We start from the raw sequence: 27,514 nt of genomic DNA on the forward strand, positions 1-27,514 counted from the left end.
TTAAACTCGGCATGGACTTCAGGGTTTGGGGGGAATAGAGAAAAAGGAAGCTCATTGTTACTATGATTGTATCCAGCAAAGCATAATAAGCTTTTAACAGCATTGCTTGTGTTTTGGAGGCGCAGGAAGCATTTTTACCTTCCTCCTCTTCCTCCAGCACTGTTACATATTTCTCCTGAGGGTCAGGAAACAAGTCATTTTCCTAAGTCTTCTCAAAGATATCTGTATCTGTAAAAAAATCTGTACCTAACTAGATTAAAAACTAAAAATCCCCAGCACGACTGTAATGGAGAATTGAATATTCATTGTCCTTCAAGGTTTGAAGTTATGCATCCACATCTCCTGGATCCTACCCTGTGTGTTCACTAAAGACTCACAGTCACTCTGACTTTGGTCTTTGCTCTGAAGCTGATGTTGTCACCATTTTTAGAGGCATTCAGTGTATACTAGTCACTGATCAGAAAGACGTGCAGGTTTTGTTGCAAATTTGTGGTCCTGTGTTTATGGACTGCCAAATTTGCTGACTAAAGGAGAAGTTTTGACCCATCCTACTAGCCTTTATTTCATTAGAGGTAAGTACATAGGAGCACTCCCTGTTTGAGGTCAAGTGAGTTCCATGGTGCCCCTCCAAGTCAGGTGTGTGAGTTAAGCAAAAGTTCCTTTAATTCCTCCCTTGAAGATTGTTTCTTTTCAGGCTTAAGATTGATGTCCAGTCTATAAATTATCTTTATATAAAGCGTGGGCACTGTCTTCAGTATCAGTGGCTGCTCTTGTTAATTGAATAGAGATTTGAGACTGCGTTAATAAATTTAGACTGTATTTTAAGTACTGTTGAATTTAGCTATTAAACTGTATTCGTTAACTACTGAGAGTATTGCCTTTGCAATACAAACAAGGATTATCAGGCAATAATGGAATAGTTTATTAGATTCTATATTGTAGAAAAAAAAATCGTACTGTAACTTCCGTATTTTAATTTGACATAATGGGGCTGACAATTGCAATAGTCTGCCATTTTATTTCTAGTTTAGCAGAGTTGTGGGTAAAGTACTTTATTTATTGTGTTTTACTTCCCTCAGAACTTTCATTTCTTGTCATTCTTGTTTAGACGTCTTCTTTTCCGTAAAAGAATTACATAGTCTTGACTTTGTAATTCTGGCTAACCAAACTAGCAGCAGTCAGCATGTTTACTCAGTTAAATTCTGTACAGGCAGCGTTTCTGCAACAGGGAACACCACAGATGTGTGGTTTTGGGGTGTACAGTTCTTTCTCAAAGTGTGTTGTATAGTTAAAGTGAGAGGGGAGGTTGCAGAGATTCATTTTGCTATGTCTGGGTGACAGTTTTCAAACAACATAAATTATCCTAGAGAGTGTGGATTTGCATTTATGTATTGTTTGTATGGTTTGTATTTGTGGTTTTGACTTGGTGACTTTAACTGCTTAATAATTTGGATTTGAATAAAGTGAAATTGTTGAAACAGCATGCACTGCTGAAAATACTCTGCCAACCCTCTGGAGAAATACCTGTAACTGCTGAGGAAACCTTTGTTTAAGAAACAGGAACTTGCTGTTTCTCCCTTTCACTTCCTTGCTTTCCTGGTCAGTTTGCTTATGTGTGATGGTCATTAAGTGCAGGTGCTTGATTTGGTGAATTAAGATTTATTTGTCATGTCTTAGTAATTGTGTTTGTGCAGAACAGGCTGTATCTGAGTTACAGATAGAAAGTATCAAATGAATGGTGATAGTCAGTATCAAAATCCATTATTGTTTTGAGTTATGCTTCCTAAAAACAAAATTATGTTAAGAAAAATGGTTTGTTTGAGGAAAGGAAATACAGGTGTTCTTGCATTGCTACTTGTCTGTACTTTCAAGTGTGTTCCTGGATTTGTTCTTGCTGCCTTTTGTGTTGCCATTGTGCATGTTCAGCGTGTTGCGGTTGCTTTAACAGCATAGATGGTGTTCTCCCTATATGTAGCATGTGGTGCATGCCCTTAGCTTTTAGTTGGATTCTTTTAGTTGCATTTCAAGATCTGTAAATTTTTGTTTGGATGTTGAATTGAGTTTTGAATACATTGATGCATCTGTAAATATCATCCCTCTTTTCGCTTTGTCTGCAACTCTCAAAACGCAGCTTCCTTTCCTCCCCTCCACAGTACAAGTTTTAATTTGCACTAGAATAAAGTGTTTATTTCCTTAAAGATTTAACAGAGGCTTTGGATGAAGATGCAGACCCCACAAAATCTGCACTGTCTGCAGTTGCAACTTTGGCAGCTGCATGGCCCCAGTTACATCAGGGTATGTGTGGGTTTCACTTCTTGTTTTGTTACTGTTATTATTTTGCTCTGTATTTTAAAGAACTATTTTTATATTTATGTCCATTTAAATATCTGTATAAAATAACTGTTCATTCTTCTCAATTGTAGGCTGCAATTTGAAAAGCTTGGATCTTGATAGCTGCACTCTTTCTGAGATTCTCAGACTTCACATTCTAGCATCAGGTGCTGATGTAACGTCAGCCAATGCAAAATACCGTTACCAGAAACGAGGAGGGTTTGATACTACTGATGATGCTTGCATGGAGCTGAGATTAAGTAATCCTGGTCTCTTGAAGAAACTTTCAAGTACCTCAGTATATGATTTGTTGCCAGGTAATAAAAGACAATGCATGTTAGGGATTATTAGATTGCTCAATAAGTGATCAGTTTTGCAAGTGCTTCAGACCAATAATAGTCAAAATTTATTGTATCATAGAATAATTTGGTTTGGAAAGGATCTCTGGGGGTCATAAGTAGACCAACACTCACTCCCTATGCTTCAGTCCCCCCAAGCACATCCCACCACATCAGAGGTTGCAGAGCTAGGCAGTCTCATTAGTTCTGAGTAGCTTTTCTTTCATCCCATTTAAAAAATGTTAGTGTTAACTTGAGTAAAGGTATCTCTCTGGAAAAGCACTGGTGTGTTTGATTCAGCCTTTGCTTTTTCCTCCCTGTTTGTGTTTGGGTCTCTTGTTCATTGTTTGGAAACAGAGAAGAATTTCTGTCAACTCTTGCTTTATCTCTACTTTGAAGATAATACTGCATTTTACTAATTTTGGTGGTAAAAGTTAATAAATTAAAAATAAAGGCTTGTGTCTCTGAGCAAAGCAGATAGGCTTTCAGGAAATGTCTCTGGGAGTGCACCTAGTGCACTACAAATGTTTATTCACTTTTTCTTAAGTGAGAACAAATACAGTTTGGAGTCTGTAAGAGTTAGGCTTGTTATCAGTTACATAGTGAAATATAAACATCAGTCCTAATCTTATTAGGAGAAAAGATGAAGATCCTTCATGCTCTCTGTGGGAAACTTCTGACTCTGGTCTCCACTCGAGATTTCATTGAGGACTCTGTTGATGTGCTGCGACAAGCCAAACAGGAGTTCCGGGAATTAAAGGCAGAACAGCATCGCAAAGAACGAGAGGCAGCAGCAGCAAGGTAGGACTAGGATATGGAAAACTAAATTTTGGTGCTACAAATGAAATTAATCTCTCAGTTGCAGAAGGCATATGAGAAACACTAGTAATGTTTCTGTTCTGTGCTGGTTTTCTGGGACAGTAGGCAGGAGTGAAACTTAGTTGTGAAATGTTGTTGTGCTAAATGTTGTTTTCTCATGTTTCTGCTATTTTTGGATGATGTTTTAGTATAAAAGAAAACTATCTGGTGGACAGACCAGATAGTGGATTAATGGCAACTGGTTTTCTATATCCTTCTTACTATTAGGATACGTAAGAAAAGAGAAGAAAGGTTAAAAGAACAAGAGTTAAAAATGAAAGAGAAACAAGAAAAGCTGAAAGAAGAGGAGCAAAGAATTCCTGCTGTAGAAATATCTGTTGGGTATGATACATAGTATTACTGTCATATATAACATAGAGCACTTTTCAGCTTCGTGGCCAGACCTCACATGTGTAGTTTCATTGACTAGATCATATACAAAGTGTAAGAACTGCCTGTTTTTCTGTAGGGTATGAATTGTATTTGATAGATGAGGCAAAAACGTGTAACAAGCATTTTACAGAACGGTACATTTTGGGAAGGAAACTTTACTTAGACATGAAAAAAATTTACAATAGAACTACCCTAAGATGTCTCAAAAAATGATCTGATTATAATAATAATAATACTCTTCAAATGTAAGTGTGGGTACCAAAGAGCAGGTTTTAGTCCTTAATATAGAACTTCACATTTACAGTTTAGTAGGTTTCTTTTGGGCTTTAATATAGTCTGTAATTTACAGTTTATTTTTTAAGAGCATTATAGGTATTTTACTAGTTAAGTACTTGGAGATAAAAGTACTCCTTGTGTCAAAGATGCCATATTTTATTGTGTGTTTTTTATGGCTGGTTAGTCACAGTTTGTTTATTTTGCTGTGTCAGGGAGGAGGAACGAGAAGAGCTTGATACTAGTACAGAGAGCAAAGAGGTGGAACGTAAAGAACAAGACGTGGACACAGTCACAGAGGATGAAGAAGAGCTGGGACCAAACAAAAAACGACGGAGAGGTAATGCTGTAATGGATTTGTTTGTGTACTTGTGCACCTGCCTGCATGCATCTGGCAAGCTCTTGTGTTTTATAGTAAAAGCATTAGTCTTTGCTTTAGTTTTCTTTTAAGGAAACACACACACTCGAGCATGATCACAGTGGACTATTGTACATTGAGCCAGCCTGGTGTACTTCTTATGGTCAGCTGTATGTTCTTTCACACTTCTGTTTCTTCCTGTCTTCCATACATGCTGTGTGGATTCCTCTTTTCCTAAGAGGGTTTTTAAATTCCTAATAAATGTTATGGTGTTGCCATTACAAGTACTTGCCCTCATAGAGAGAGTTGTAGGAGTTTCATCTAATAGGACATGGTGTGGGTTTGATATTTTTAATTTTTTTTCTTTTTAGTAAAGTGCAAAACCAACTGATATTTGAAAAGAAAACATTAGATCAAGCATTTGGGTGTAGTTTTCCTTTGTAAGGAAGCAGCATGCCTCCTAGTCAAGAATAAAAGCAGACTTATGTCTAGATTTAATTTTGTCAACAGGGTGCTAGTAGGAACTGCAGTGCAGTAAATGGTGCTGCCTGCTGTTCCTAACTAAACATAGATGTCATCACAGGAGGTAGAATTGTTGATGGCTTTGGGCTGCTAGTTTATCCATGTCTTTCTGCTGGGAAGGCTTCATGGTTGTGTCTGTGCCAGTGACAATCCTGGATGATTGTGGACTTAAGTTGCAGACTTGTACAACTCCTGACAGTAGCTGGGATGGAAATTCTGAGTCATTCAGCAATACAGATTTACATATTTGTAACAGCTTTGCCATGAAAAAGCAAGGAGATCTTAATCAGAATTTCAGGTTTCTCAGATACCCATGTTTGAAACATTGCGACTGAATGACAAACAAGTGTTACTATTTCATTCACACAGCTAGGGAACTGAAGGTCACACTGGAAACAGGTAGAACTTGAGTGTTGAGTGCACCTTTCAGGTTGCATATATCAATTATGAGACATACTGGTCTAGATGACAACCAAGACTTAATACTTTGGTATAAATTAAAGATGCAAACTGAAATGTTTTCAGCTGGTACAAATGGGGGGGGGGGGAAAGAATAGTAAATACTTGATCACTTTAATTTTTAAATGTAAGATAGCTAAGTTTGCCATAAAAGCTGCTATGTAGGAATTCTGGTCTTTTGAGACATTTGGCAGTTTAAGATCATCATTTTGAGTATGATAAATAAATACTGGATCATTGTTTGTATTCAGTAGTGAAATTACTAGGATTTTACTTTATCCTTATAAGATGTTTCTATTATACATTTTTGCATTCTTAAAATTTTGATTTTGTATGATATTGAAGGTGACAGTGTCAGTAAATGAGACTTAGTCTAGTTTCTGCAAACTGAAGGTGTATTTAAAGTGGTTACCTGTTCTTCAAGGGAATGGGGGTTAATCACTTGAGTTTTTCTATAATAAAACCACTATTGTCTCTTGACTGAGCTGATGGTCTTTGACGGTGTAAGTTTGGATAACCAAAAAGGGACAGTACTAAAATTCGCCCTTTACTTGAGTTTTTGGTAAAAAAAATTTGTAAATTAATTGCTATCACACTTCTTTTAACTTTAGGAAGGCGAGGGCAAAATGGATTTAAAGAATTTACAAGACAAGAAGAGACCACTTGTGAAAAGAGTGAACCTCTTACTGCTGAAGATGAAGAAGCTTTAAAACAGGAGCAACAAAAGAAAGAGAAGGAACTGTTAGAAAAGATTCAGAACGCAACAGCCTGCACAAATATCACCCCGTTAGGTCGTGACCGCCTGTACCGACGCTACTGGATTTTCCCTTCTCTTCCTGGATTGTTTGTAGAGGAGGACTATTCTGGTCTCACAGAAGACATGTTGTTGCCTCGAACCTCTTCCTTTCAGAATAGTGGACAGTCTTGCACAAATGAACCTCAGGTATTCAGTAAAACTGGAGAGTCTTTGAAATCCTCTGAATCTACCTCCAATATTGACCAAGATTCACATACCAGTGTTGTCGTAGAGGTGCCAAGGCCAGTATACAAACCAAACCGTTGGTGCTTTTACAGTTCTCGGGAACAACTGGACCAACTCCTAGAGGCTCTCAATTCCCGAGGACATAGGGAGAGTGCCTTAAAAGAAACTCTTTTACAAGAAAAAAGTAGAATATATGAACAACTAAGCAGTTTTCCTGTGGAGAAATTCCATATTCCAGGTAAATGAAAGGTTCTTGGTCTTAATTTGATTCTACAGATAAAACTTCTATATAGACTATTATAGAAATCTCTAGTTCTAATTTAACTGTAATTTCTAAGATCTAAGAATTATTCTTAAGCTTTTTTTCACTCAATGGAAAACACGTTTGGTTTTTTTCCCTGCCTTCCATTTTTTTTTTCTTCCTGTTTGACAGATCTTTGTGGTATTTTCTGGTGTTTCATGCTAAAAAAAAGCAATAATTTTTTCTGTGATCTTACTGCTTAGTTAACCAGAATTGGCTTTTAACACATAACTTTAGGAAGTAATTTTAACTTTGGAAAAAGATTAACTGTGGAATAAAAGTTAATACATGCTAAAAAGCCATGTAGCTAGGTTGGTTGTTACATGGATTAACATCAGTGCAGTGGAATTTTGTGATATTATTCTTTTCTGGATTTTGTTTCCCTTTTCTTCCTTTGGCAGACACTCAGTACAGAAGGAAGCAGCAGGATAGCAGATGTTTTTATGGGTTTTTAAACGTAGGAGTGTACTGAACACCAGCCTAGACCTAGGATTTGGGGCTATTTCCTTTTTCTCCTAGCCAAGTACTTTGCCATTTATTGGCAAGGTGTTGGCTTCAGTCACAGATAAAACTCTGCATGTACAGGCTTACAGCTGGCTTGCTTATAGCGTGTTGGTGGGTAGACAGTGTTACCAAAGTGAGACTCCCTAGGGTGGTGTTTAAGAAATTGCATTTTGTTTTTAATTATGACAAATTACCTTGAGGATCTGGGGTTATCTATACTGGGGCAAGGGAATATTATTCACAGCAGACATAAATTCTGTTTTCCTGGAGCAGGTATGCTAGGACACGCTGTGAGCACATCAGATACTGCTAAATTTATAACTGATCTACCATTTCTTTTGGTGGAAACTAGCACAGGACAGAGTTTTTGCACAGTAATTAAGCTTTATTTTGAGGCCCTTCTTCTATATTGGGGTTTTTTTTGTGAGAAAATCTCCGTCACCTTCTGATATGTTGGAGTTTGTACATATGGTTCCTTATTTTCTTAATTGCTGCACCTTTATCTGTGTTTTGTATGTTGCTTTCTTCTCTGAAGTAACTCGATGTCCACAGTCACAGATTTTTCTTTTCTTTTAATGTTAGAACTGTAGAAAAACTGTTTAATAATTGATTTTAATTTTAAAAAAAGAGGCAGCTTTAATCTTCACTTGAATAGTGATTGAGAAAATTCAAATGCAGTGGTCCAATAATCAATGGTGCCACACCACTCTGTGATGAGCAGGGATAAATAGCCACATGTAGATGTCCTGGGTTGGGAGTTCTTCTGCTGTGGACTCCAGATGCTGCCCTTTTGCCTTCACTCAAATGATTTGTAGGACAAGAGGGGTTCTCCTGCAGTGTGGCCTGTGCTTCTGCCTTTTTCAGTTCCTGCTCAAAAGAGCATGGAAATAAAATTGATATGTGCTATTACTTGATTTTATTCCTGTATCCACTAAATTCTTCTTGTCAGTTACTTGAAAAGCAGTTGCTGCTTTTCTAGTTCTGCTTTTTCTAGTTCTACTCAAGAAAAAATAATGCATTTCTTCTTTGCTTTTAAACTAAAAAAGACCTTTCCCACCTCCAGCCATTAGAGTTGCTAGTCTACATTTTGAGAGTATTTGCATGATGACTTTCAGTACAGGGAATTGTTTCAGCAATTGAGAGCACCTTAGAAATTCATGCCGTGCTTTCTTAGCAACACTTTATTTTTGTTAGTTATTAAATACCTCTTAAATTGTTGCATGTACCTTAAGGTAAATTCTGTGAACAAAAATGTTCACCACCTATGCAGACTTACGAGACTAACTTAGGATTTGGGCAGACTTTCAGCTCTTTCCTGTGGCTTTTGAGTTTTTGCATTAACTTAGAGTTCTCTTGGGAGTAGGTTTTTACTTGAAAGCCCATCATCATCAGCTCTCACCTTGTTTTCATAAATTAGCATGTTGTCTTGCTCCTTTTTTCACTGCCTTTAATTAGAGGACACAGTCAGTCTTGTCTGTGCCTGTATCATCTTATCTTTTTGTTTTGTTCCAAGGTTAGGTTTTTAAGAGATTTTATCTTGTCTTTTTCTGTTAGGTTTTATGATTTTCAGTTGCACATGCTGATTGTAAGTGTTTCTGTGATAAAGATACATGCACAAAAGACAGTTGAAGGGTTCTCTTGTAAAGTAAGAGCAATCAAGTAATAGAAATGTGACTTCATTCTCTTTTTTTCCTCCTCTTAGATAAGTAACACCAGCCTTGCTCTACTACTTTCAAAGAATTTTAAGACAAAATAACTACTTTTAAATTAACAAGGATTTCTCTCACGAGCTGTTGTGAGTGGATGCCAATCATGTATTGGTCATCATTACCCTGCTTGGTTGAATCAGATTCCTTAGTTGGCACAGATGTTGGTGTTGACACCTACTTACAGGAAGGGAATTTTGAACCCATGTTTTCAGCTTGTTCTGTCTTGTACTGTTGTTCCCTCTGCCAACAGCTGCTTTAAAGGAACAAGATCTACTAACACCAAATTACTTGCTGTTCTTGCAGAAAAACCTCAAAGTGATGTCAGACCTCCTGTAGGACGGGGAAGGATGCAGAATGTCCACGATGGATCTCACCCATCTGCAGAGAAGCAGCTTGAACTGAGACTTAGGGACTTTCTTTTGGACATTGAAGACAGGATCTACCAAGGAACATTGGGGGCTATTAAGGTACTTGTAAATGGTAGAGTGTAAGAACATAATGGTGCCATCAAGTCTGTAACCTAAATGAGAACTCTTTCATGCAATGGTTTTACTAAAAGCATAATTAAATTAAATGTAGATAGTAATGGGTACTAAAAGCTTGTGTCCTTTGATTCTTTAGAAACCTCAAATTTGTATGTTTGCTTCAGGTTACAGACAGACAGGCTTGGAGAGCAGCCCTAGAACATGGGCGATATGAGTTTCTGAATGATGAAAACAAAGAAAATGGCATTATTAAAACTGTGAATGAAGAAGCTGAAGAAATGGAAACTGATGATCATGATAAGTTTATTGTGAAAGACAGGTAAGAGCTATAGTTTAAATAATGGTTCTTCTCTCTGAGTTTTATAGCAGTGCTCTGGTTTTATTTGGCTGGGGAGTTTTTGACCTTCAAATTATTTTTACCTTCAAATTCTTCCACATGGTGATTTTTAAGACTGTAAATCTTAAAATGCAGGATTTTACTTTGGTTTATAGTCTGTAAATGATGCTGTTCTATTACCATATAAGACTAAGGCATCAATTTTTACATCTTTCAGTATTCTGGTATTACACTACTCAAAGTAAACAGTAATTATCAAAGGAACATGTGGATTCATTTTGAAGTAATTTTAAATGCAGGGTAAAATGATACTGGCAATTGATGATGTGTTTTTCAGAAAAACCTCCCCCCAAAAAAATCCCAAACCAAAAAAACTTCACACAAACAAAAAAACTTCCAACAAGACACCCAACCAAAAACCACCAAACAAAACAACAAAATCAAAACACTTCAATTTCTGAAAAGACTAATGGTGTCGAAAAAGAAAAATGGTAATGGTAACAAATCTCTGGTTGAACTGGCATGTTTACTTACCTCGTGAGTCATGGTAAGAGCCAACAGGACAACTGGTCATGGTCTGGATTAATTTTAAGCCTAGCAGCGAAATGGAGATTTGATGTTACATCATTTAGGAATGATAATACTTCTGTGGAGCAAGCTGCAACATAGTAAAAGGAAGGAAACCTCAAATCCTACAGTGTAGTAGCTGTAAAGTGTTTTGTGGTGTTTGATTTTTAAACATTTGAGACAGGTATGGCTCTCTGACAGCAGTTCTTGTTGTAAATAAAACTTCAGAAATGACGAAGTTTTCTAAATTCTTAATTCTCCGAAGCTGCATACTTGTCAGAAATTGTCAGAAATAAAGGTCTACCTTAATATAGTTAATGCGTATGAAATTGTGTCTCTTGATAGGGTGTGAATATTGAAATACTTCAGGAAAAAAGATTCTTTCAAGACAGTCATTGTACTAATATACTGTTTGCCTTAAATATTTGTGACGTTTCTGCTGTTAGATTTCTATAAAAGCTGTGTTTCTGAGTGGACTAATGAATGCTCTGTTGGATGTTAGGAATTTGAAGTTCTTCAGGTTTTTTTCTCATTTCATTTCAGTTCTCATTCATCACTGTGAACTAGAATTTTCCTGTAAGACTGTCCTTTGAATCAGAGTTCTCTAGTTCCGTGCAAAATGGATGGGATAATCCTTTCTATTAACTACACAATTTACAGACATTTGGTTCCTGAAAACCACAATATAGAAGTATTCCACTGTTTTAACTAAGAAGCTGAAATTTATCTGTTTCCACTTAACATTAGGTACTTGTTCCATTGCCAACTCTCAATTCAACTGCAGAACTTTGTAGCTTAATTTTTTTCCATTTGATACTGATTCCATCAGAGTTTCTGAATAAAGTCTACTCTAATAAAGTCTTGCATATTAAATCAGAGTATGGGATTCTGAAATCATGTGACAGATTGCTTTTGATGTGGGGCTTTTTATCCACCTCAGAGCTAGTGACATCTCATTAAGACCTTGGAGTTTGACTAGTGAAATGTAAATAACTCTGCAGCTTTCTTTTTATTTGCTTTCAGGCTCTCAAAATGTGTGTGACTGCAAAATATAATGAACAGCTTTTAAGTGTGAAAAAAGAACAGGGACAACCAAAAGCATTGCTTATTCACGAGAATAAGGCACAATCCAGACAGTTTTAATTAGTAATTTTTTATAAATCACAAGTAGAAATGGAATTTCATTTTCAGTAGTGTGAGCTGCTCTCCTACACATTACTTAATGTTCATGATTCAGAAAGATTAGCTACATTGTGAAATTATTACTTAGTCTTTTGTTCCCGTTTTATTGGAAAACTACCTCTTTGGTGGTCTGCTTGTTTGTTTGTATGGTTGGTTTCAGGGTTTTTTTAGGTTTTTTTTTTAATTGTTTGGGAGGGTTTTTAACCACCCATACATAAAAAAATTAGTATTTTATAAAGATCCTCCAAGCATGAGGACATAAAAGTTAACAATTCTTGATTTACATCTAAAAATTACTTTGTTTTTATTTTTTAATTTTCTTTTCAAAAATCTTTGGAATTATAGGGTTCTGTGTAGTTGAACTTCTGCAGGTGGATGCGTTCTAAAAGACTACACTTTGCCACTGGAAGTGTTTTCACTGAAGAATTGTTGGGACTACATTCTTCACAGAAATCTGTCATAAACTGGCTGATGGATGTCACATCAGATTTTCTGGAAATCTTAATTGTTTTGAAATTTGTCATCCACATTTCTTGCAATTTATATAACTGTTACCTACAGATGATTTGTCTAGATCAGCTAGGCTAGCTGAGCAAACATAAGCATTAGGATAGCTCATCACACTGTGTGGTACCCATTCATGTCAGTAATCCATGCGAGTACATGGAGTTAAAATAAGAAACTTCTGTAGACACATTTGCAAGTATCCTCTGGTATTCAGAGACTTCAAAGATAATTTAATACATTTCTCTTCTAGACTTGTTGGGTTAAAAACCGAAGCTCCAAGTGCTGCATCAACAAGCACAAGTACTCCTCAGCCAGTCAGTAATGTGGTCCACTACTTGGCATCGGCACTGCTTCAGATAGAGCAAGGAATTGAACGCAGGTTCCTCAAAGCACCTCTTGGTAAGTCTCAGGATTGAAACTATGTCTCTGGTCTTGTGTAAGATTTTGTAACTAACAAACCAAGCACATCCAACCTAACACTGCAGTAAGACCCCTGACCCCAAACCCACTTGCTTCTTTTGTAAGACTGGATGCTTTGGAAGGACATCCTGAGGAAAAGAACAAAAATTTAACACCCCCACATATATATTGATTTTTTAAAATATATATGTATATATATAATGTCTTAATGAACAATCAAATTCTTAAATGCGTGCTTATTTAACATAGATTTTTTTCAGTGACCTTGTTTATGTGTTGCTACAGTTATACTGATACATTGGCAGACAAATTGTACCCTTAGGCAGAAATGATCGAGCTTTCTGGGGGGGCACTGTAGTTCAGAATTACTGTTGAGACCAGTATATCATGCAGTTCTAGGTTGCAAAAATGTTTTCTTCTTTTTATACTGTTTCAGTGAAAGCAATATAGGCCTAATTTACCTTGATCACCTTGTTCAGCAATAACAGCATACTTACAGTCAAGTATAGGAAATACTTACATTGTAAACATTAAAATTCTCAGGGTTTGAGTTTGTGCTGTAAAACTTCAAAATAAAAGGTTGTAAGAAAAATTAAAACCAAAGCAGGATTACAGCTTGACTTTGACACTTCTTACTTGACTTCCTCTGATGAGGCTCCAGAGGTGAGAGAGAAGGTCCAAAGTGCATAGTCAGTTTGTTCTCCCATGATCCCTCTGGTCTGGATTCCTTAGGATCCTTTTACAATTCAGAAGTGGACTTGGATCTTAGAGAAATGTGTCAAGGTAGTTCCTCCTTGCCAAGGTGGCTGTCTTGGTCAGACTTCCTGTGTCGATGGCACACTGGGGATGAGCTGTGCTCTGTGCTTGCTGGGCTGCTTTACCTCTCACCTCTGGTTTGCCAGCACAGTGCATTCCAGGGTCCTCCAGAGCAGCAACTGCTACACACCCTTGTAGACTGATACTCTCCTCTGAAAGTCACTGTGCATAAAATCCTTCTGCTCTGGCACACTCTGCTGTTAGACAAAAATGCAGGTTTTGGTGTGTTAACACAAGATGTTAATGCCCTGTTGGCACAGTTGACCCGAAGTTGTTTCTGCATCTTGGCTGCTCCTGCATGGAGCCTGCTGTCTGAGTATCAGTTGCCACTGAAGATGGCTTTGAGCAAGATTTGTGCCAGAGACTGACACGTGGGCATGGGTTCCCTTCCACAAGCTTTTGATATCAGTGTGATGACCTCTAGAAGAGGGAAGTGCAGCAAATGATTGAGATGAAAGGGGAGAGCACGGGAATAGTTGAAACTGCAGCTGTTTAAAAGCTTTACTTGGCTGAGTGTTTGGTCAACTCAAATATGTGTGCACTTTCCAAGCCAGGCATGATACAGCTTATTTCCTGCTGTATGACTAGATTGCAACCTGTGCAACAGTTAATTGACAGTGCCTCTAGCATTTGTCCTACTTTTCATGTACAAGTTGTAAATACATTGTGCATTATATGCCTCCATTTCCATACGAGGTCTGTGAGTATTTTGCTGACAGTCCCTTGCTGACAGTTGTGACTATTCCCCTAAGGGGAAAAACATGGTTATTAGCAGGCTGTGGCCATTGATCGTGCATCCTGAGTTAGAGGAAAAAGACTAAAAGAAGAAAAATGCCCCAGAAGTATTCGAGAGAAAGAAGACTGCTAAAAAACTTTATTTTTGGTGGTTTCAACTCTGCCATAATCTTATGTTGGTTCATGTTTTTGCCTTACCTTTGTAGTGATGGTGGGTTGGCTTTTTTTTTAACTTGGAAATTCTGTTCTCTTAGGTGTTTTATACTGAGTGGCAAAGGGAGTATATAAGGAAAGCAAATATACACATTTTGCGTGTCTTAAATCTCTGATGTTTGTTTACTGTAATGTGCCCGCGCATCTCTTCTGCTGTGAAAAATGCGACTGCTCTAAGATTACAGTAATGTATAGAATAACCTACATTGCTGAGGAGCAGGCAGGATCCCAGGTGTCCTCTGGCCTGGCTTGCTGCCCTAATCATTAAGTGACAGTGTCAGGTTCCCTCTTGCTTTTTGGTGCCAAATGTCTCATGTTTTGAGTTGCGTAATGGGCTGCTTTTAGCAGGAGGTGAATCTGAATGAAGGCAAGATTGTATATGTACAACAGACATAGAAATGTTCTCTACTTAGCTTGACAAGGAGGTGTTTGTAGTGCTTTTAATGAAAAGTGGACACTTGTTTTTCAGGACTGCTGTGTGCTCCAAGCTCTGATGCCTTTTTTCCCTGACCCCTCTAGAGTGTAACCAACAGTTTTCTGATGATAGAAATTAATTCTGAGTTTGTAACCGCTGGGGTTTAGTTTGAGGAGTTTTTGGTTTTGTTTTACTGTTCTTACATAGATTACTGTGTCTCTGCACTCATCCTTTTTTTTTTTTCTTTTTTCCAATAGGAGGGATTTTTTTAATAGTTGTTCCATTTATGCAAGGGAACTCCCCCCTTGGACAAAATGCCTTGCATATCTGTTTTTCATGTTAAATCTGATCATCCCAACTTTTTTGGGTGATTGAGTTACCATTGAAGTAAAAATACTGGAAGTCAAGCAAGTGCTGTGAGCTGTGCTTTTGTAGCAATAGAGGGGAACACTTGTAGTAAAAAGAGTGCCCCTGCATTTCTGCTTTAAACCACACTGAAAATGTTGTCTTTGTCATTATTTCAGTTCTTGCTTTCACTGTGAAGTTTCTTTGCCTTCTCTATCCCTGTCTTTATCTGCTCTGTTCCTATTAGGGAATGGAGCCATACTTAACAATTTTTAGTTTTCATTTATGGCTGCTAGTCCTAAAGCCAGCACGCTGAAATTCCCTGCAGTCACTGGCAGGTTTATGCTGGTGGCCTCCAGGGTGCAGAGCAGACAAAGGGACCCAGCACAGCAATAAAAGGACCAGCTGCTCCTCTCAGCTCCGTTTTTGTTTGAGGCTCTATCAGGCTGCCAAGAGCCTTGCTGGTGATTCTGATAGGTTTAGAGTTGAGGTGCATACCAAATGTTCAAGTGGAAGAGCAAGAAAAGACTGACAGAGAAGATAGCAATGTGAAAGGAGATCTGGAAACCCCAGAAATGGCCCCTTCAGCCTCACAGAGCTGCTTCTTGCCCACTAATCTTCTGTTGTCTGGTGATCAAATGTAACATGATTTAAATTGTATGCATTTCTTAATTATGAACTGTCTTTTTGAAATCTTTTCATTAAATATTACTATGAAAATTTGGGTTTTCTTCCTTCAGTGCAACCCAAGGTGATGTTACAGGAGACTCATGGAAAGGAGGGAGTGTAGTTACAGTACATTGTTTTCCTTCAAAATTTTCAGAGTTAAGATGTAAAAAAGCCTTTTTCTTTTTTGAATAGTTGTTTGAAGGAAACTCTGAAGTCCTGCTTCTCAGAAAAAAAAAATTGTTTGATAAGGAAGAAATACAAGCAGTTTTTATTATGAATTTTTCTTCTTTTTAAGAAGAAGAAAAATATTTAATCTTTTTTACTCTTCCTTGCATTTCAAAATACTTCGGAGTGCAGTAATAGGTCTCATCATTCCTTTTACAGAGATGTGAAAATTGAGGTATAAAATGATGAAGTGATTTGGTTGTCCTGGAGTTCAGTGAGGCATCCACAAAAAAAGTCTGCCTCCTGGACTAGTTCAGGACTTCAGTCATTTAAGCATCCTTCAGATTTCCATGCAAAAGGTTGGATTCTAATTCATGGGAGCACCTTTGAGACTGATGGAGGGAACCATTTGCCTGCTTTGTAACTTGTGCCATGCACTTCTTGCATGACAGAAAAAAAACAAAACCAACTTCTTTGTTCCTTTTTGCTTGTTTTTATTAAATTCCTTTCTTTTTAGATTTTCTCTTTGTTTCCTGTATTCCCAAAGCTGTTTCCTTTCCTGTTTATAATTGTCCTCATAATAGTATCAGACATCTTCCAACAGTATCCTGGGATATAATAGATATATACACATACTTTTTTCTTATGCTTTCATTACTTCCCTGCAGAGTTTCATGAGCAGAGGCAGCAAAGGTGGAAATGGGCTTTTTTATGATACAGAATTTTTGTTTACTCTTCAAGGAAGACAGTCAAAGAAGGTGCCTTGTAATTGGAGCAGATGAGGTTGACCATGACTCTTCCTTCCTGAGAGGTTAATTTAATCATTTTAATACTTGAGAACACACCTGCACAAAACCATCCAAAATACATTGTTTCAAGTGGGCTGATGAACTGATTCTCTTGGTCCTTGAGAACTGTGCCCATAACCTGGCTACATTTCTTGAGCTGTGAGGGGGTTTGTGGTAGCAGGCACCAAACAAATTGCTGAGAGAGAAAGCTGTGGTTAGTGTCTGCTCCTGTGGCCATTTGCACCAGAGATGGACAGAAAGGTAAGGCAGGGTTGGATTCAGAGCTTTTAGTTCAAGCATTCTGTTTGTCTTGGTGTCAGAGTGAACACTGGGATGTGCAGTTCCTCCCTGCACAGTACTCCCTTACCCTTCACTGTCTGCACATATTGAGAACCACTGTTCATGGTTCAAGTCGTGTTTTTAGACTACACATTTATGGAATATAAAAATTAATTAAAAAATAATCTGCCATGCTTCAAAAAGGTATTTGAAATAACTCTATGAATTTAATGTTAGGTAATGCAGAAGATGATGAAAGGCACCACTGGGGGTATAAAAGGAGGAAGAGAGTGAAAGACAAGACTAGTCAGAGAGATGGTAAATTTTAAATGTTACTTGTATTACTAAGAATTAGAAAGCATTGAATATTTTATCAGGTTTTCTTTTTTTACTGTTTTGACTTAATTAATTTTGTAGCCAGTTCCTTACATTGAAGGTAATGAAGCCAAAGATTTAAACAAGAAACAAATACAGCTCAAATATTTAAAAGTAAGAAAAAGGTTTCTGGAACCAGAAATAAAGAACTGTATTTTTTTTCACTTTGGGACCAAAATCTGCCTGTTCACGTAATCCTGGGGTTTTCTTCCCCTTTCTTTTAATGTCCCCATTTTTTTCTGATACTTCACAGCATTGTGCAACCTCGTATCCTTTCTAGAAAAACTAAAATGGAAAACCTTTCCCTGAACTCAATTAGCTATTGATAGATGAGTGCATAGATCTGTCAAATGACTTCATTTGCATTGTAGCAAGGCTTGGAGGACTTAGCTGACAGAAGGGTATCCCACTGCGCAGTGTAGAGCTGCTCAGACACAAAGAAAGAGGCCATTTCTCCCTCTGAGTTAACAATATAAATGAGAAAGATGATGGATGGAAGAAAAAAGTGTTATTCTTATTTTACAAATTGGGATCTGAAACAGGGGTGTTGTTTGGCTTGTTTGTTTCAGCAGCAGGACATGCTAAAGCAGGTTGTGGTCAGTAATTTTCATCTCTACTTGCTCTGCAAATTCACAGTTGCAATATATTTGTTGTGTTGTGCGATGAACTATATTGGTGAGCCAATCCAGGCTGAAAACAACCTCCAAATAAAAGTAATAATGCTCCAACTGTCATTGTTAGCCAAAGAAATGCTTGCCAGACTATATATATGCTTAAGATAAAGTGTCTTTAGGAGTAAGAGTTACAGTAAAAATCTGATTTAAGTGATTTTAATTTTCTTACTGAATAAAAAAAATACATGGAGATATACCACAGTACTGTGAAAAGGACCTTATCTACTGTTTTCAGAAGACTGAATTTTAACATGGGAAGCCTAAAGTCTCAGTAGTAGGAAATGTTAGGAAATATGGGTTTGCAGTTCAGGAGTGGCTGTATTTTATTTATGAAGCTGTGTTGCCTGTTTATCCTCTGCCTTCTCCTGTCACTTCTCTTGTGCTGCTTGCTGCTAATGCAAATGTATGCAAGATTAGTCAAATCCTGGCAGCCAGTTGATGAGAAGGCAGAAGGGCCTTGCCAGGAGAGCAATTAGTCTCATTTTTGTTCTTTCATTTTATTTGTTATTAGATATTTTCTCTTCCTATTCATGAGAATAAATCATTTGGCAGACAGGTGCATCATGGGCCATTCATGGGCCCAGTGTCAGTAGTCCAGCAGGCAGGGTGGCATTATATACTGGAGTGCATCATTAATCAGCTGAGGTCACACAGTAGTAGCTGGACTGTCGCTTTTAGAAGGGAAGTCTGCAGACATCTCTATAACCAAAAGCACTGTTGTATGGTCTCTTCCTGTCCTCAAACCCTCTTTTACTTTAAAATGCAAGAAATAACTTTTCAGCTTCAATAAAGAAATCAGCTTTCTGCTCAGCAGCAGCAGTGCAGGGTGTCATTTATACCTTCTATTTTCTCTCAGGTTCTCAAACAGCCTATTTGCTTCTCTAGTTCCCAGCTGCCCATTCCCATTCAGTACTGTCCCCCTCGTTACTCAGTGTGTGTGTGTTTGTCTGGCTGCTTCCATGGCCTGGATTGCAACCCAAAACTATTTGAAAATACCATCTCATTTCTCACCCCTGTTCCCTTCCCTGGTTATTTTTAACTTAACTAGGGACTGAGGTGTTAACTTGGTTTGACACTTGATGTGCACCACAGGTCCCTCCTGTGTGCTACATTGCTTAAAAGGTACTAGGGAAACAGTTACGTTTCATCCAGGTCAGTCCCCCAACCTGGTCAGATGCACAGAGATGTAGGTGCTTGTGAAGGCAGAGTGCAGGGCAGGAATGAGAGCAGTGAGGCTCTCTGGAACACTGTGCTGGAGCAAGTGTGGGTGAGAAGTGCCTTTCAAGCTGTTCTTTGCCAGTGAAGTTTCACGTACTTTCTTTAAACCTGTTGGATTTTCAGGTGTAAATACAAAGGAAGGTAAATTGGACATGTGATCATTTTTTCATTATCTTAAGTAATGTTTTATACTTTATAAATTGAATCAAATTAGGTTTCCAGGTATCTGATATCTGAGTTTACTGTCTTATTAATGACGTATGTATTTGCAAGTTCTAAGCTGAATAGGTATTGAAGAGTAAAATCTTAAAGCTCCAGCATGTTGGAAACTATGGAGAAAATACTCCAGTACTGAAGAGATAAGACAAAGGTTGAATTACTGTCAGTTTGCTACTTGCTGTCTGTTTGACAGTCAGAGTATTACCTCTTATTCTAGAATAACCTGGATCTTTGAAAAAGAAGTTTGCTAATTCTGTGGGGATTTGTCATTTTTCTCATTTTTTTAAATCCCCTTCTTCAATGGAAGATGCCAGTGATGGTGGACGGTCCTATAAAACAGTTCTGGATCGCTGGAGAGAGTCCCTTCTTTCTTCTACCAGCTTGTCCCAAGTCTTCCTTCACCTGTCGACATTGGACCGAAGCGTCATCTGGTCCAAGTCCATCCTCAACGCTCGCTGCAAGGTGTGTCGGAAGAAGGGCGATGCAGAAAGCATGGTGCTGTGTGACGGCTGCGACCGAGGATATCACACGTACTGCATCAGGCCCAAGCTGAAGGTATCTCAGGAGAAAGAACTGCTTATTTTCACACAGAGCTTGAATAAATTGCATATTGCTAATGCTTTTTCTCTTCATTCCCCCCTTCCGTTTGTAGGTCATTCCTGAAGGAGATTGGTTTTGCCCAGAGTGCAGACCAAAACAGCGCTCTAGACGCCTCTCCTCCAGGCAGAGACCTTCTGTGGAAAGTGATGAAGAGACTGCTGAACAACTAGAAGGGGAAGAAGAGGCAAACTATGATGAGATGGGACAAAGTGAGGAGGAGCATTATGAAGAAGAGCAAGATGAGGAGGATGAATCGCAAGAGGAGGAAGAGATAAGGTAAATAGATTTGTTAAAATACCACCTTGATCATTTTTTGGAGTAGTTGTTCACATAAGCATGTATCTTGAAACTCTAGTTTGAAAAATACGTTTATTTTTAGAAAAATGGCAGCTTGTTGTGAATTTGGCTCTTAGCAAAAGATTTAATACTGACAAAAGCTAGCGCCACTGGACTTGGGTTCACTTTTCAGGATAAAAATTCCAGCTTTGAATGTGTGGGTGAGAGAAGGCCATCAGAGCTTCAGTTCTGTACAGCTGCTGTTTGAATGTGAAGTGGAGAGAGTTTCAAACAGCAAAGGTTTTCTGGAGAAAATCTGGAATTATTTTTGTCCACTTCTGAATTTTGTAGGACTAGATGCATACAGCATTAGAACATTAGAGAAAACAATCCATCAGAGGAGGCCACATGACACTGGAAAGGCTTGAGGACTAATGCAGTAGCTGTTTAAAAAAGGCCAACAAGCAAACCAAGCTACCCTTACCCCTAAAAAAGCCCCCCCAAACCATAACACCAAAACAAACAAAACCCAAACAAAGAAACAACCCAAGAAAAAACCTCTTTGAAAAACAACCAACCAAAAAGCACTTACACAATCAACTAAATAATATAAAGTGATAATTTCAATAAAAAATTTTATTTGATGCACATGCCAGCAACGTAAAAATTGAAGGAAACTTCTGATCTCAGAGTATTTTTCTTCTCTTTTTTGTGGTCTTTTGAATTGACGAAATCAAGGTTATTTGCAGCTCTGACAGTTGAGATTCAGCAGTTGGAGAGAATGTGCATGTCCTCGGAAAATAAATTTATCTCTGGGATCTTGTCTCTTCCCTGTAAAGGAAGGGTAGTCTTGAGTATTAGTTATAAACCCTGACCAGAGCATAACTCTTATAAGTAGCATTTTACAACTGCACTTTATTTATGTGGCTGATAATAATGTTCAGAAATCCTACTAGTTAGCACTTGCTGTGAGAAATAAGTGATTTCAAGAAATTGATAGCTGGTGCTCCAGTTAATGTATTCCTATTGAATAAGCTGCAAAGGTGATCAGAATTCTGAGCATTTCTTTAAGGTTTGTACTCCACGTAATATTTCATTAAGAGACCCCAGAGGAGTATTTAAGGTAACGGTGATTATGGGTGACTGCATCAGGTTACAAGCCAGCTGCTTACCAGTTCAGCCTTGACTGGCTGGGGTTTTTAAATGCTGAATTAGAAAACTGAGGGAAAATAGACTAATGGAATTTTGGAATAAATAAACATAACTGTTCACTTTGTAGCCCATCAAAGCAAGGAAGATCTCAGGTCAAGTTTCCATTAAAAATGAGAGCAGCCAAGCTCAACAATCCATTCTCAAGTCAGAACAGCCAGCGTCAGGCAAGATACGCTTCTCGGAGCCAGCCAACTGAATCTTCATCCAAAATGACCAGAAGAGGTTTAAGAAACATAAAATCAGCCTCTTCAGCAGTGACAAAGCCCACTTTAAGACTTAATAGCCGGACCACTCGTCAGAGCCAAAGTTCATTACCATCAGATGTTTTTGTGGAGTTACTCGGTCCTCAGAGAAGACGAAGAGGAAGAAAGAGAGCTGATAACACACTGGGAAACAGCCCTTCCAACTCTTTAGGGTTTAGAATTGTGGATTCTGCAGACCCCGGTGAACGGCTTAGGAAATTCCCAGTTTCTGCTTCAAAGCTTTCTCTTCCTGTTGCTAAACCCAAGAGAAGAGGCAGAAAACGACAATCTACAGGTTAGAGAAATGTGTTTATCAAAGCAAAATCCACATTCTGTTCCTTGCTGAAATATTTGTGTAGTAGAGCATGGAGACTATGAGTAGTGGTTGAAGGCAGTTTTGCCACTTCCAATGAGACAGTTTTTCTTTCACAGAAGTGAACCTTAAAATTTTCAGCTATCTGAGATTTACTGTATCCGTATTTGAAATTTCATATTTGCACACAATATGCTCTATAATAAATGGATCAAAAGTTTGGAAGTGCCTTAACCTACACAAATGCAAATGTTTACTTGTAGCTTTTATGATTTTATTTTATTAAAGAATTAAACCATGAAGAACACAAATAGGGGGAAGGTAGTGAAATTGGGAATATACACACAGAACAAGAAACTGCTACCAGAAGAAAAATGTTGTCTGCCTGGTATAGAGCTAACAATGTTCTTGCTTGTTAAGGTAATACTTTGATGGTAAGGAAATACTTGGAAAGATACAATAACTTTTAAAAACAAAAGGGACTCAGTGTGAGACTGAAGAGTGTAAAAGAGCTTGCACTCCAGTGTAGCAGCCTTGTATTCTTCACAGATTCTGTCTGTCACTATTCAGAATTTTTGAGCTTTTCCTTTAACTACCCTGCTGACTATTCTTGAAAGCAGATAAAACCAGTCTGAATAGAGGTTTTGTGAAAGTAAAAGTTAGGAGCAGACAGCTTATTCTGGTTTTTCTCTAATAGGGCTTTTCTTCAAGTGTTTAACAAATTGTTTTAAGATTGAAATCAGTGAAGGAAAAATAACATCCAAAATTAATGCAGTGGAGGAGGCACCCAGCTAAGGCCTGGTACTTAGCATGTATGACAAGAGAGACATTTTAGTAGTAAATTACAAGACTGGAGTGTAGTTAATACTTTAGGCCAAACTACATGCCTTGCACTTTTAAACTACAGTTTTAGTATCCCAAAGTAATGGTGTTTCAACTTCTTATTATTTTTATTTTATTTTACTTGTCAGGCTTTAATTTTTATCTGGTGGGGTGTTGGGTTGGTTTTTTTCCAGAATCGTCTCCTCCAGTACTGAACAGGAGAAGTTCAGGCCGTCAGGGCGGAGTCCATGAGCTCTCAGCTTTTGAACAACTCATAGTGGAACTGGTGCGGCATGATGACAGCTGGCCTTTCATGAAGCTGGTTTCCAAAATCCAGGTAACCTTGTGGTTATTAATTAATTAGTTGAATTAATCTTTCATTTATGCAAAGACATTCTGAGAACAGACGTGATAAAAACAAGATAGAAACAACATCACACTGATCTTAACTATTATGCAGTAAAAGGATGATGCTGTAGCTTCATTCTTAATTTCCCTCTTGTTTAAATTTCAAAATACTGGATGATAACATGGGTACCCAAAGTAAGTGCTGCTCCAGAGGTTTTTACTGCAATAAAACTTCCCAAAGCTGCTTTCTGCAGGCTGCGCTGGCTTGTCCATTGTAAGGCACTGCTGGAACTATCTGACCCTACCAAAGTGCCTGTCCTTTCCAAGGCCTCTGGTGCAACTCTGCACAGGCATTCTTGGGGATCTAGAGTTTGGTGTTTAAGAGCTCTGCTAAAATTAGCAATGATAGCTGTTTAATGAAGACCTGAGACACTGAATTCAGAGTCATGAATAGTTGGAAGTTAATCTCTCTGGACAAAGAGAATGATGTACAAATGTGAATGAACAAAGTGAGCATAGAGGAGGAGAGGAATTTTGAATGAAATGGAGATTAGTGACTGCCTACTAGAGTATTGGAATTATGTTGGGAAGGGCAAGAATCTGGTGAATGCAAGGAAGGATGGAGAATTCAACTTAATTTTGTTGCTGAAATAAAACCATTTTCTTCATTATGATAGATATTTTGGTTTAAACTTTTAGCTGCTTCTAAGACAATGTAAAGAATACATTGAATGGGCAGTGCACAGCAAGCCAAAAAGAGAAAAATACCTTTCCTTTTAGTAATTACATAACAGCACTCCTAAAAGAAAAGGAATGAAAAATATGTCAGTTTAATTCTGTTTCTCTACTAATTCTTCCTTTAGGTTCGTTTGCAGGTTGCACTTGAGCTAGAGTAAAATTACAGGCCATAACCAAAATCTTGGTTTTAAAACATACATGATAGTGCATGTGGGTATTTTTCCTTGGAGGAGGGGAAGTCATGTTTGGATCAGATACCTTTTTCTTTTGCTTCCCCCACCCTACTTTGTGAGACAGTCACCCTAAATTTGGTGCTTACTGGAATTCAAAATTGGATCCAAATGATCAGTTAGGCAGTCCTTTTCCTCCCTGTAGAAGTTGTTCTGGAGTGGTGGTTTCTCTCTGGTACTTGTGTACAGTCTCCTTTGTTGCTCTTCAACACAAGTAAATGTAATCTCTGAATTTTGAAGGAATAGTAGTGGAGTCAAAATGGTTATTACTCACGATTAAAGAGCTTTTAACATTGTAACATATTGCAGGAAAAATTAAAAATCTAAAATACTGGAAATAATTTTTGTACTTGACAGATGGGAATAGCTGGAACAGCATAATGCTTATCTGCTCATGCAATTTTCTTATAGTTGTTCACAGGGCATTTAGGAGTAGATTTATTTATTAAATTGCTGGCTAATGTTTGTTGTAATCTGCTACTTGAATGATAGAAAAACAAAACAGTGCCTGAAAACTAGTATTCAGTTCAGGGAATGAAAGTAGTTGTGTAGGACTCCTCTGTTTATTTAAAAGCAAAACATAAATGCTTTTTACTGATACATGATTTGCTTTAATGTTTTACATAGGCAGAATTTAAGCTTCCATTTGTTTGTCCTTGAATCTTTTTTTTTTTGGATATTTTTTTTTTAGGTACCGGACTACTATGATATAATCAAAAAACCTATTGCCTTAAATATAATCCGTGAAAAAGTGAATAAATGTGAATATAAGTTAGCATGTAAGTATTATTTATTGAAAGGGGTATATTGTACCATGTTCTCTCACTTTAAATGCTTGTCCTAAAATAGAACTGTGTTGGATGATTAGAAAGCTGAAATTGTGTTTGCTTTAGGGTTTTGTGGTGTGTTTTGGGTTTTTTAAAAGGGCAGTTACTAATATTTTTTTAAATAAAATCTGTTGAACATAGTTCCTTTCCTACTAACATACATAGATAAGAAATGGGCAGCTATGAAACTTCTGGTAGTTCTCAAGCCTTTAATATCAAAGAGTGACACTGATGGAATAATTACAAAAGGTACTGTTGGTCCTGTCTCTGATTTGTATTTCCTGTATTGCTAGTCAGAGAAACTAAAGAATGTTGACATGGAACAGCACCGATACAGTGATAGAAACTTGATTCACTTAAAGATATTTTTGTGTTGCAGCTCTGCTAGGAGCACTGTACTAATTTATTGGTGTCATACTGGTTTATCACACTGCTGTTTGATGACTTAAAACATGCTAAATTAATTTATTTCATTCCCTAGCTGAATTTATTGAAGATATTGAGCTGATGTTTTCGAACTGCTTTGAATACAACCCTCGTAACACAAGTGAAGCAAAAGCTGGAACTAGACTTCAGGCTTTCTTCCACATTCAGGCTCAAAAGCTTGGACTTCCAATCACATCTGGTAACGTGGACCACACCGCTCCCGCGGCGAAGAAGTCACGAATCTAACCTCTGCCTTCCAAAGGATTATTTGAGGGAATTTATTACGTTCATTAAAATGGATTGTTAAATTACGCAGTCGTCATGTCTATTTAAAGCAATAACAACTGTTTAACCACCTTGAAGTGTGGCCTGCACTATATTCTCAATATAATATTAAGCACTCAGGAGAATGTAGGAAAGATTACCTTTGCTACAGTTTTATTCAGTGTCTAATAATTTTGATAGATGTACTGGATACAGTACTGGTTTACAGAGGTTTTGTACATTTTTAATACATTCATGTGTCCAGATATCTTCCAGAAGTACTTTGCTTTTTCCTGCACAAAATAACATTGTTTCATCCTCTAGATTTTGTAGGAGCTGTGGTATTGAGGGCTTTATCAACTCAGAGAAAATCTTCTGCTGTAGCACAGTTGAAGAAACTGTGTGTGTTGTTAAAATTTGTTTGAGCATATCTTCTCAACACTAATGAGTACAACTGCATATCTTTTCAAGTACTGTACCAGTGCTGGCTGGAGGTATTCGGTCTGAGTTTATTAAGTAGATATTTATTTAGCATTCAAAGTAATTTGTGAATTTGTTTTGTATTTATAAAATTTGTACTTGGGGCAAAAAAAAAGTCCCATAACTTTAAATTTTGGAGGGTGGGGTTTCGTTTGTTTGTTTGTTTATTCCCCTCTGACTTGATGATCAATCAATAAATACCTTCTCGTGTCCCTGGCAGTTCTTCTAGCAATGAGTAAATTTGCAGGACTGTTCTTTTAAATTTCTACATTCAGCTTTGGAATTGTACAAATAAAGTGACACATTTTTTCAAAGTATGTTGAGCTTGGACTTCCTCTTGAGTTGTACTGCTACACCACCTTCCCATTTACCAGTGAGGACAATTTGCTGGAGGCAGCACCGCAGAATGTGGGTCCAATGTGAGTACCCCAGCCAGCACTCTGGGCAGCTGCAGCCACTGTGATACCTGGTCTCTGAGGGATGCAAGTGTCCATCAGTATGTCTGGCGTAACGTGAGTAGTGTAAGTTGTATGGATCTTTCATTTGGATCTCTAGTGTGTAAAAACTCACAGATTTGTTCAGTTGAATAGCAGCTTCTTTAAAGTATCCTTAGTATGCTTGAAAGTTTTATTTTCAATATTTATTAATTTAAATTTATTAACTCAGTTTGAGTTTATAAGACTAAATCAGTCCTGCCCTCTTGGAGATACACCATACTCCAAGAAAAAAGTATGGAGTGGAAGTTTGGGGATGGGAGGGAGTGGTAGGAAAAGCTGAAACATGAGGCTTGCTGCTGCAGCAGCATCTTTTCCCCCTGTGTTTATGCAGCTTGTGTTAAAGGGTTCCAACCTGAATATGCTCCTAACAATTACTTGCTGTGGGCTTTCTTTGGCTGCTGTAGTGCTTACGTTGCCTTAGAGGTGGTGAGAATGGGCATTCTCTTGAGCTTAGGGAATGGATGGAGGTGGATAGGAGACAGATCAGTTCAAGTGTTGAAGTTGTTGTGTCAGGTTTTTTTTAAAAATAATTTTAAAAAATTATAAGAATGAGAAGGGGGAGGGATCTTTTTCAGAAACATCTGCTAATACTTCCATTTTCTGTGGAAGCTTTCCACAGAAAGCTGTCAGTTCAGAGCTGTCATCTCTGTCCAGATTTAAGAGACATTTTCTGTTCGCACAAAAGAAAGGCTCCCAGTAAAGAATGTTAAATTCCCCTTCGTTGCAGGGTATACGTTGTACTTGATACCCCTGCATCTGTCCAGTCCTGAGAGGCTGTGAAAGTCCTGCCTAGTAGGTTGCA

At 37.8% G+C, this 27,514-nt stretch overlaps 1 protein-coding gene across 6 annotated transcripts in view; it reads left to right on the forward strand.

The window, feature by feature from the left end:
- Window positions 1-25,782, forward strand: part of BAZ1A (bromodomain adjacent to zinc finger domain 1A) — a 65,161-nt gene extending 39,379 nt beyond the window's left edge. For 3 of the 6 annotated variants that reach the window (XM_064423951.1, XM_064423952.1, XM_064423950.1), the window contains 16 exons: window positions 2,200-2,295; window positions 2,424-2,648; window positions 3,305-3,470; window positions 3,756-3,869; window positions 4,409-4,533; window positions 6,144-6,752; window positions 9,332-9,495; window positions 9,678-9,832; window positions 12,357-12,505; window positions 17,189-17,269; window positions 19,745-19,992; window positions 20,090-20,313; window positions 21,593-22,062; window positions 23,097-23,239; window positions 24,910-24,997; window positions 25,527-25,782. In XM_064423951.1, coding sequence (XP_064280021.1) covers window positions 2,200-2,295; window positions 2,424-2,648; window positions 3,305-3,470; window positions 3,756-3,869; window positions 4,409-4,533; window positions 6,144-6,752; window positions 9,332-9,495; window positions 9,678-9,832; window positions 12,357-12,505; window positions 17,189-17,269; window positions 19,745-19,992; window positions 20,090-20,313; window positions 21,593-22,062; window positions 23,097-23,239; window positions 24,910-24,997; window positions 25,527-25,717 — 3,248 coding nt within the window. In that variant the 3' untranslated portion in view covers window positions 25,718-25,782. The remainder of the gene's footprint in view (window positions 1-2,199; window positions 2,296-2,423; window positions 2,649-3,304; window positions 3,471-3,755; window positions 3,870-4,408; window positions 4,534-6,143; window positions 6,753-9,331; window positions 9,496-9,677; window positions 9,833-12,356; window positions 12,506-17,188; window positions 17,270-19,744; window positions 19,993-20,089; window positions 20,314-21,592; window positions 22,063-23,096; window positions 23,240-24,909; window positions 24,998-25,526) is intronic. The other 3 variants (XM_064423953.1, XM_064423955.1, XM_064423956.1) reach the window with 3 other exon arrangements.
- The last annotated feature ends 1,732 nt before the right edge of the window (window positions 25,783-27,514 follow it).

Source organism: Passer domesticus, chromosome 6 (genome assembly GCF_036417665.1).
Source record: "Passer domesticus isolate bPasDom1 chromosome 6, bPasDom1.hap1, whole genome shotgun sequence".
In the NCBI taxonomy this organism is placed as follows: domain Eukaryota; kingdom Metazoa; phylum Chordata; class Aves; order Passeriformes; family Passeridae; genus Passer; species Passer domesticus.